Source organism: Xenopus tropicalis, chromosome 10 (genome assembly GCF_000004195.4).
Source record: "Xenopus tropicalis strain Nigerian chromosome 10, UCB_Xtro_10.0, whole genome shotgun sequence".
Taxonomy (NCBI): domain Eukaryota; kingdom Metazoa; phylum Chordata; class Amphibia; order Anura; family Pipidae; genus Xenopus; species Xenopus tropicalis.
This window is the reverse complement of record NC_030686.2, coordinates 34174595-34185829: the sequence shown is the minus strand read 5'-3', so window position 1 is coordinate 34185829 and position 11235 is coordinate 34174595. Positions and strand designations below refer to the sequence as shown.

The 11235-nt window shown below is 42.1% G+C and overlaps 1 protein-coding gene across 2 annotated transcripts in view; it reads left to right on the top strand.

Annotated features, from left to right (window-relative positions):
- Positions 1-788: 788 nt before the first annotated feature.
- Positions 789-11235, top strand: part of dok5 (docking protein 5) — a 119986-nt gene continuing 109539 nt past the window's right edge. The window contains exon 1 of one of the 2 annotated variants that reach the window (XM_031894773.1): positions 789-1132. In XM_031894773.1, the coding sequence (XP_031750633.1) occupies positions 1067-1132 (66 nt within the window). In that variant the 5' untranslated portion in view covers positions 789-1066. The remainder of the gene's footprint in view (positions 1133-11235) is intronic. The other variant, XM_002935385.4, reaches the window with a different exon arrangement.

Below are 11235 nucleotides of genomic sequence, written 5' to 3'. Positions count from 1 at the left end.
ACGAGTGGATCTTCTCCTGATGCGCCCCCTTAAGGTCGATCATTTGCCCTAGGGCGGGCATAGGCAGCGTCAGATCGAGGAACCCATCAATGAGCCGATGTGGTCACTGATCTGACAGAAAATCAAACCTGCCCGATCAAGATCCTGCCCAATTTTAGGCCAAATGTAGGTTGGTTAGTCCCGTCAGGGGTGCCCATATGCTGGCAGATAAGATGCTAAATCGGTCTGAATGACCCGAATCAGCAGCTGAAATCTGCCTGCGTATGGCCTCCTTCAGGGTGACAAAACACAATCTCACATGTGGTGGGTTTGGAGGCTATGGGTGGGATCAGTAAAATAAAGAAGAGCTCTATACCAAATATTGTAGCAGTGCACCTAAGAGACACTCACAAGCCTCTTGTTCCACCAAGGAGAATAATGTTATAAGGTACTGCTAATTTGGGGGAATAGTTACAGCACTGCAGTACAGCATGGAAATCTGTGCAGTCTGCATTGCACCCGGTCTGCAATGTGTCCTAAGCTTTTTATAAGCATAAGGTCTGAAGAATCTCACCGCACTAGTTACATCCATCCCTGTTTATACTTAAGAGCTACTGTAGAAATAATGTCTCTAAGGTGACCTTTCTAAAGAGACAGCAGGCTTGTTTGCTTTGCCTGTTTGCAGGCAGCAGTGGTGGAACCGGGAGCATCACACACACACACACACACACACACACAACTTGCTGCTTGTGCACAGTGGGTTGGCCCTCTCCCTGGGAAGCGTCTACCCCTGCATTAAAGCATCTCTCCTCTGAATGGTATATTCCAGCGTGCAGCCAACTAAATCCGTCAGCTGATGCTGCTGCTGCCGCCGCCGCTCTCCCCTGTTACTTCCATTCCTCCTCTCAGTGCAGCTCTCACTTTCTCTTCCAAAGTGGATTAACAACAGGCAGCTGGGCATGTGGTGCGTCCCTACAGCCCAACGCTGATGTGCCTTCCTCACCTTCTCACCTCTTGGGGCTTCTTTTATTCTCTTCAACTTTCCTCTTCTCCCTCACTCCGTTGACTTTTTCCCTGCCGGCTGGGGATGGGTTCCAATTTTAATGACATTGTGAAGCAGGGTTATGTCAAGATCAGGAGCAGGCGTCTTGGTGTAAGTCTTCCTCTTCTTCTTCCTCCTCTTCTTTATATGTTTTAAGTGATATTCTCTTTGCATTGAGTAATGTCTGCATTGCTTAGACTTGGCTTGTCTTGCCTAGGGTTGATTTAACCTCTTAGCCCCTGGATTAGCTCAACTCATGGGCACAGGTCTCTGTTGCTTCTATTGGCTTGGTACTTATATAGCTGCACTTTATATACAGAAGGACAATAGGTTTTTTAATAGATTAAAGAGCACACATGTTGGCCCCCATAGCGTTCACCCAATTCCCTTTTCATAGGGAGCCTCAGGTATTTCATAGTACAGGTATGAGACCTGTTATCCAAATGCTCGGGACCTGGGGTTTTCCGGATAAGGGATCTTTCCATAATTTGGATCTCCATAACTTAAGTCTACTAAAAATCATTTAGATAATGAATAAACCCAATAGGCTTGTTGTGCCTCAAATAAGGAATAATTATACCTTAGTTAGAATCAAGTACAAGGTACTGTTTTATTATTACAGAGAAAAGGGAATCATTTAACCATTAAATAAACCCAATAGGGCTGTTCTGCCCCAATAAGGGGTAATTATATCTTAGTTGGGATCAAGTACAGGTACTGTTTTATTATTACAGAGAAAAGGGAATCATTTAACCATTAAATAAACTCAATAGGGCTGTTCTGCCCCAATAAGGGGTAATTATATCTTAGTTGGGATCAAGTACAGGTACTGTTTTATTATTACAGAGAAAAGGGAATCATTTAACCATTAAATAAACCCAATAGGGCTGTTCTGCCCCAATAAGGGGTAATTATATCTTAGTTGGGATCAAGTACAGGTACTGTTTTATTATTACAGAGAAAAGGGAATCATTTAACCATTAAATAAACCCAATAGGGCTGTTCTGCCCCCAATAAGGGGTAATTATATCTTAGTTGGGATCAAGTACAGGTACTGTTTTATTATTACAGAGAAAAGGGAATCATTTAACCATTAAATAAACCCAATAGGGCTGTTCTGCCCCCAAAAAGGGGTAATTATATCTTAGTTGGGATCAAGTACAGGTACTGTTTTATTATTACAGAGAAAAGGGAATCATTTAACCATTAAATAAACCCAATAGGGCTGTTCTGCCCCCAAAAAGGGGTAATTATATCTTAGTTGGGATCAAGTACAAGGTACTGTTTTATTATTACAGAGAAAAAGGAAATCATTTTCAGAAATTAGAATTATTTGCTTATAGTCTATGGCATATGGCCTTTCCGTAATTTGGAACTTTCTGGATAACGGGTTTCCGGATAAGGGATCCCATACCTGTGAATGTATGCCCTTCTTCTGCCTGACATGTCCCACGTTGTATGATAGACTCTTTATTGTACAGGGTACCAAAGGGATATTGTGTGTCTGCATGATGGATAGGCTGCAGGTAAAGTGCTTTCTTAAGAAGGACAGGAGGACGCAGAACCTGTCAGATATTCAGCGAAGTCTCTACTAATTTGTGCCTTTGTTCCCCCACTAACCCCATAAACGCACCTGCTGTTATCCCAAAAGGCATTGCTATTTTGCTGTCTGACTAATAACATCTACACGGCGGAGAGAATAACTATGTGGTATAGCTTTGGATATCACTAGGGGATAACTCCGGCTACAGCTCAACGCAGCACGGTTTCTCCTTGATTCCATGCAGCAGGGGTGGGATACATCAGATGGGTATGATAAGAGGTGAACTTTTGTTGCCTAGCGGGAGTAAAAGGGGCTCCATCACGTTGCATCCATTCCATCCTCTAATTGTTGTGGGGGTGTAATAACAGGGTGCTGTGCTATAATTATTTTCATTTCTGCTGGTGTTTATGACGAGCTATCAACTAAAGCAACCCCTTCATAGTAAGCTTGGAGTTAGTACAAACTATAACTGAATCTTGCAACATTAACCATCCGTGAGCTGGTTTCCCATTCTATAATACACTGCAACATTTAGACTTTATTCTCCAGTGCTTATCTATATAGTGTTTCTTTGCCTGTTCAGTTTCTCATTAAAGGAAAACTATTACTGTATGCTCTCCAAAACTCTTTAAAACGTACTTCGTTTTTTAAGCAATTTTAAGAAGCGCCAAGGGTGTTTTTTAGTTCTAAATATAGTCATTTTTGTCATATATGTTTTAAAACTACTGCAGCATTGTTTCATTTGCTGGGCTTTTAGTCATTCAATTAAATAGTTATTTTATATGGATATAACATTCCACAATAAGAGGATCTCTGACCTTACAATGGGTATCAGATCTGTGCCACTGTGACAGAATGCTCTGTTATACAGATAGCTAGAATCTCAGCTATAAAGCAGGGCAGGACTGCTGCTTACAATGGGTATCAGATAGGATCTGTGCCACTGTGACAGAATGCTCTGTTATACAGATAGCTAGAATCTCAGCCATAAAGCAGGGCAGGACTGCTGCTTACAATGGGGATCAGATAGGATCTGTACCACTGTGACAGAATGCTCTGTTATACAGATAGCTAGAATCTCAGCCATAAAGCAGGGCAGGACTGCTGCTTACAATAGGTATCAGATAGGATCTGTGCCACTGTGACAGAATGCTCTGTTATACAGATAGCTAGAATCTCAGCCATAAAGCAGGGCAGGACTGCTGCTTACAATGGGGATCAGATAGGATCTGTGCCACTGTGACAGAATGCTCTGTTATACAGATAGCTAGAAACTCAGCCATAAAGCAGGGCAGGACTGCTGCTTACAATGGGTATCAGATAGGATCTGTGCCACTGTGACAGAATGCTCTGTTATACAGATAGCTAGAATCTCAGCCATAAAGCAGGGCAGGACTGCTGCTTACAATGGGTATCAGATAGGATCTGTGCCACTGTGACAGAATGCTCTGTTATACAGATAGCTAGAATCTCAGCCATAAAGCAGGGCAGGACTGCTGCTTACAATGGGTATCAGATAGGATCTGTGCCACTGTGACAGAGTGTTCTGTTATATAGATAGCTAGAATCTCAGCCATAAAGCAGGGCAGGACTGCTGCTTACAATGGGTATCAGATAGGATCTGTGCCACTGTGACAGAATGCTTTGTTATACAGATAGCTAGAATCTCAGCCATAAAGCAGGGCAGGACTGCTGCTTACAATGGGGGGGGGGGGGGGGGGGGGGATCAGATAGGATCTGTGCCACTGTGACAGAATGCTCTGTTATACAGATAGCTAGAATCTCAGCCATAAAGCAGGGCAGGACTGCTGCTTACAATGGGCATGTGCCTGTACAAATCACACTGTACATTTCTATAGGTACTCTTTGAATCAACAAAAATCTCAATTCATTTGGGCACAAGTTGCTCCTACAATGTAAGTGACTGTCCAAAGGCAGATAAAGGGACCTACCTGCACCCCTTTTTGGTTGGTTATTGAGTTGGTGAGATTGAAAGCACCTATAGGCACAATGGACTGAGGGAGCCCTATACCAAACACAGATGTTCCCTATGCACATCACAAAAACTGCAACAACCAGTGTTGAATAAATGACCCTTATAGTACAGAAACTACAGATAGATAGTATGGATTTGGTCCACAGCTTTGGTGTTTCATTCCGAGCTCCTGTTGAAAATCTGACTCAGTGTATTAAGCTGGTCATGTTTCAGCCTGTCAGTGCACACCAGCAGGGTATTCCTTCTGTAAATCCACAAACAAGCAGATCAATCAGCAGCAAAAGTGAATCTGGCAGTTTAGCGAATCACCTCCTGATATCTAGAAAATATAAGCTTTGAGTTTGGGGGAAGAAATGCACGAAATCTGATGCTTTGTGAGTGGTGCCAAATTGCTTCATGCACTGTTCCAGAGCTAATATGTCAATTGTTAACATGAGATTTTGGGAATTGAGAGATATGAATTAGTTTGAATCCAATCCTAATTCCATCTGAAGCCCATCTTTGGATCCAAGGGGCTGTATCGGATCTGTACTACTGTGACAGAATGCTCTGTTATACAGATAGCTAGAATCTCAGCCATAAAGCAGGGCAGGACTGCTGCTTACAATGGGGGTATCAGATAGGATCTGTGCCACTGTGACAGAATGCTCTGTTATACAGATAGCTAGAATCTCAGCCATAAAGCAGGGCAGGACTGCTGCTTACAATGGGTATCAGATAGGATCTGTGCCACTGTGACAGAATGTTCTGTTATACAGATAGCTAGAATCTCAGCCATAAAGCAGGACAGGACTGCTGCTTACAATGGGGATCAGATAGGATCTGTGCCACTGTGACAGAATGTTCTGTTATACAGATAGCTAGAATCTCAGCCATAAAGCAGGGCAGGACTGCTGCTTACAATGGGTATCAGATAGGATCTGTGCCACTGTGACAGAATGCTCTGTTATACAGATAGCTAGAATCTCAGCCATAAAGCGGGGTAGGACTGCTGCTTACAATGGGTATCAGATAGGATCGGTGCCACTGTGACAGAATGCTCTGTTATACAGATAGCTAGAATCTCAGCCATAAAGCAGGGCAGGACTGCTGCTTACAATGGGTATCAGATAGAATCTGTGCCACTGTGACAGAATGCTCTGTTATACAGATAGCTAGAATCTCAGCCATAAAGCGGGGTAGGACTGCTGCTTACAATGGGTATCAGATAGGATCGGTGCCACTGTGACAGAATGCTCTGTTATACAGATAGCTAGAATCTCAGCCATAAAGCAGGGCAGGACTGCTGCTTACAATTAGGGATGTAGTGAACATCGCCGTTCGCGAGTTTTGGCGAAAATCTGCGAATATGCGCGAACTTTGCGAACCCCATAGACTTCAATGGGAAGGCGAACTTTAAAACCTAGAAAAGCCATTTCTGGCCAGAAAACTGATTTTAAAGTTGTTTAAAGGGTGCCACGACCTGGACAGTGACATGCAGGAGGGGGATCAAGGGCAAAAATTTCTCTGAAAAATACTTTGTAAAAAAAACGCCAAAAAAAACGCAAAAAAAAAAAAAACGCAAAAAAAACCCCGCAAGCTATTCCTATGTATACGCAAAGGCGAAAAACCGAAGCAAAAAAACGCGGCGGAAAAAACCGAGGCGAAAAAACGTGGCGCAAAAAAAAAACGCGGCGAACCCAAAATGGCGAACATCGCCAAAAGTTTGCGAATTTGCGGACTTGCGAACACCCGATGTTCGCGCGAATTAGTTCGCCGGCGAGCAGTTCGCTACATTTCTACTTACAATGTGTATTATCTGTGTGTCACACATCCTATCTGAAATCTGATAATAATTTTACATACTTTATAAAGCTCAAACTTGAAGCTGAAAAGTTCACAACCCTGAATTCCTGGATTAAATAAACAATTGATGTGTCACTTAAAAGTGTCTATTAAAATCTATCTCTTCATGTAAGAATATAATGTCCAATATTACAGTGTTTATGTAATAACAGGGGAGAATGATTTCCTCTGATCTAGTAACCAACAGCAACCAACCGGATGTTTGCTGTCAGTTTTATAACTATTTAATTTAACTGACAACTGGTCGCCATGGGTACCCCGTCCAGGGCAACCTTTCACCTTTGCACAATAGGTGGTCTTCCTGTTAGAGGACCATTATATCCACCTTCATTCACATTCAATTAAATACAACTAACCTTTATGGAAATTCTTTTGGGAGAAAAATGTGGAATCCCCAAGCATTCTTGACACATCATATTGTAATATATTCTGAAAGGTTTGGAGGATACAGAAAACATTTGCTAACCGCTAATAACACTGTAGGGACAAATTGGTTGGCTTGTTTTTCCCTGCATAGAGATTTTGCTGCATTGCTTTTAACTAAATTATGGTGTGGATAAGATCCCAAAGCCGGAGAAACAGAACATTTTAATGGAATAACTCATTTAGTTTTATATCAATGGAAACTGCTGACTTAGAAATGTGGGCTGCATCAAAACACAGGCGACATTCCGTATTCACTTAAAGGGATTCTGTTACGGGAAAACATATTATTTACAAAATGCATCAGCTAATAGCACTCCCCCGCTGAATCTTGCATTGAAATCCATTTTTCAAAAGAACAAACAGGTTTTTTTTATATAGAAGTTTGTAATCTGATGTGGGGCTAGATATTCTTAGTTTCCCTGGTGACCTCAGCCATGTGACTGATAAACTTCAGTCACACTTTACTGCTGTGCTGCAAGTTGGAGTGATTTCCCTCCCCTCCCAGCAGCCGATCAGCAGAACAATGGGAAGGGAGCAAGATAGCAGCTCCCAGTAGGTATCAGAATAGCACTCAATAGTAAGAAATCCAAGTCCAGCTTGGGACTCCTCCAGTTACATGGGAGTAGGAGAAACAATAGGTTACCTGAAAGCAGTTCTAATGTGTAGCGCTGGCTCTTTCTGAAAGCTCAGACTCAGGCACAATGCACTGAGATGGCGCCTACACACCAATATTACCGCTACAAATACATTTTTTTTTGGTGCAAGAATTAACATTTTGAATGTAATAATGAATTATTTGTACGCAGTGTAATTTAGTAATAAAAGCTACACTACAAATCATGACACTATACCTTTAAGGGTGATGTAAACCGTCTGACTTTGTGCACCTTTGGGGGCTCAGAGCTAAAATAAAACTGTTTAATGGCTTTGCCCACAATAATATGAAACCAAGAAAACTGAGAGCAATTATGATCCTGTCGGGAATCCACTGGGGAATGTATAAAAGGTTTGGTCGACAGTGTTAAAGGAAAAAGAAAGGTAAAGTCACTTGGGGGTGCCAAAATGTTAGGCACCCCCAAGTGACTTTAACCGCCTACCTTTTACCCCGGGCTGGTGCCGCTGTCAGGAGAAAACAGCACCAGCCCGGGGTAGCTGCCGGCGCTTCCTCCTTCCGGCTTCGCTGCGCGCGCATGCGCAGTAGAGTGAAAAGCCGAACTTAAACATTTAAGTCGGCTTTTTCGCTCTACTGTGCATGCCCGGCCACCGGCAGTTTAGGAAGTGGAAGGCGGAAGGAGGAAGTGCTGCGCTCCAGGTACCCCGGGCTGGTGCTATTTTCTCCGAACAGGGGCACCAGCCCGGGGTACAAGGTAAGCGGTTAAAGTCACTTGGGGGTGCTTAACATTTTGGCACCCCCAAGTGACTTTGCCTTTCCTTCCCCTTTAAGTACAGACCTTCTCATGCAATTAACTTTGATAGTATGCTTGAGAATGCTGGGAATTTTAGTCAATTTTTAATTTGGGGGAGCAACACTGCAGTGGAAGGTTTATATCCCCTTTAATGAAGGAACTATATTTTTTATGCTTCCAATGAACATCACTTATACCTTAGTCTTTGCACTTTGTGCTTTGTTGCAAAAAATAAATAAATAAATAAGAAAGAAAGTGCTTTAATGGTTGTAAATATAGTTTATGTATGTGAGTGTATAGATTGGTCAGGATAGGGTGTGCTGGGTTTACTTGGAAGGGTTGAACTTGATGGACATAGTAACTATGTATCTAAACTGGCTTCACATAGGACATGTATGGGGCCTGTATACTCCAAGCAGCTCCAGGGCTGTTCCTATAATTACAGAAGACTACCCTCTATCAGTAAAAGGCAACGGCACACCAACCACATAGTGGTTGGTTTAAACCTCTAGCTATATGGTCTATAAAAGTGATTTGGAGATTGGTTCCCCTTGGGGAACCTTGGCTGGGAGGTCCAGATTAAAGACCAGCTAGGGACAGATTTGGGGATGGTATCTGTTTGCTCTCTGTGATACTTCAGGAAACCCAACTTGGAATGATTTAGAGTTAAGGTTAGGGTCAACCTTGTGGTGTCTTAGATGTTCTTGGAACTATTACTGACTGACTGATTTAGCAATGGCTTCATATGATTGCAACCTTGTTATAGACTAAGATGAGCCTCAATGATGGGACTGGACCAAATAAGTCCTGCACTATGGGGAAATAAGCAGGGAAAGTAGGAAAATACCATATATTTTAAAGCTGAGTTTATTATTGAGTTAAATGCCCCACTACTTTCCATATTTAGTGACAAGCAAATATTAATATAGGCTTAAAGTCATTATCACTGCAAAAAAAGGCTTTAACCTGAAGGTATGTGCTTTATCTCTCTCCATTCCATGATAATGTAGGGAAAAATGCAATAAAAAAGTAGCTACTTAATTTTCTAAAGGTCATTGTGAGAAATCTGTGACATTTTCCTACTCTCTGCGTTTCAGATATTTTAAGCCATTTTTCTTTTAAGAAAAAGCCGTGGTTTCCACAGTGATGAAAAATTGCCTCGAGATGTATCAAAATTTGTAGCAACTGAGTTTACATTTGTTTTAGTGGGAAAGAATGGAGATTGTGCTGATAACTGTGACTCCTGCTTGGTAACTATGGAGGCTAGGGTGCTCAGCTCCCCATCTGTAGTTTGTTTTTCAGCATCACAGCAGATGAAAAATATGACATTAGAACGTATGAAATATATATATATATATATACAGTAAATAGAAAGTTTATTTGAAAAAAAGATCCAATGTTTCGAGCACTGACAGTGCTCTTCCTTAGTGGTTTGCCCCTGAGGAAGAGCACTGTCAGTGCTCAAAACGTTGAATCTTTTTTGCAAAGTCCCGGTGTATGCGGCTCTATGCCTCTGTATTACCATTATTTTGTGTCAGCACCCTGGGAGTTTGAATTCCTATAGGGTGTGCTCCGTTTGGTTTTGTATTTATATATATATATATATATATATATATATATATATATAGTATATAGGAGGCAGAGAGGAACACAACCCATCAAAATATAGTAGGTAAAAAATGAACGTATAGCGATAGAGTTCCTCCCTCACTTGGACTTGTTGCAAAAAGGCAAAAGTTTTATTGAAAAAAAATCCAACGAGCCAGAGATCCAAATCGATTCGAGCACAAGGTTCGCCCCTGTGGAAGAGCACTGTGTGTGCTGGAGCCATTGGATTGTTTTGAGCAAAACTTTTTGGACCAAGTCCTAGTGAGAGTGGTACTCTCTTTCTTTCTTTCTTTCTTTTTCTTTCTTTCTCTCTATATTTGCATCAACACATAGAGATGTAGCGAACCTCACAAAAAAAGTTCGCGAACCCGCTCGCGAACTTCTGCCAAAAAGTGCAAATTTTTGCGAACTTTGCGAACCCCATAGACTTCAATGAGAAGGCGAACTTTGAAACCTAGAAAAGCCATTTATGGCCAGAAAACTGATTTTAAAGTTGTTTAAAGGGTGCCACGATATGGACAGTGGCATGCAGGAGGGGGATCAAGGGCAAAAATTTCTCTGAAAAATACGTTGTTGTAATCAGTAATCAGAAAATAAAAGCAAATAAAAAGGACTATTGGGTTACAGCAGATGACATCAGCAGGACAGCTGCCCACAGCAGCTACATACAGAGCAGTAGAAAGTAGATCACTAGTCAGCAAAGCTACCTAAACTGCCCCTCAAACCCCTGCACAGCTCTCTCCCTATGCTAACTCATCAAGCACACACAGGCAGAATGTAAAATGGCTGCTGGGCTTCAGTTTATATATGGAAGGGAGTGGTCCGGGGGTGGTCCAGGAGGGAGAGCTGCCTGATTGGCTACCATGTATCTGCTGGCTCTGGGGTGAGAGGTCAAAATTTGGCTCCAGCTAAGGCGAACCCAAAATTGCGAACATCGCTAAAAGTTCGCGAACTTGCGAACACCCGATTTTCGTGCGAATTAGTTCGCCGGCGAACAGTTCGCTACATCTCTATCAACACACACACTCTGTTTGGCCAAAAGTATCTGGACACTCCTTAAATAACTTGTCCTCATTTGGAACACTCACTGCTGAATTCCAAACTGTCTCAGAGTAGAAGAAACAATAGGTTAGCTGAAAGCAGTTCTAATGTGTAGCGCTGGCTCCTTCTGAAAGCTCAGACTCAGGCACAATGCACTGAGATGGCGCCTACACACCAAGGCAGAGGCAGAGAGGAACACAACCCATCAAAAAATAGTAGGTAAAAAATGAACATATACCGAAAGAGTTCCACCCTCACTTGAACTTGTTGCAAAAAGGCAAAAGTTTTATTGAAAAAAATCCAACGAACCAAGTCCTAGTGAGAGTGGTACTCTTTCTTTCTTTCGTAT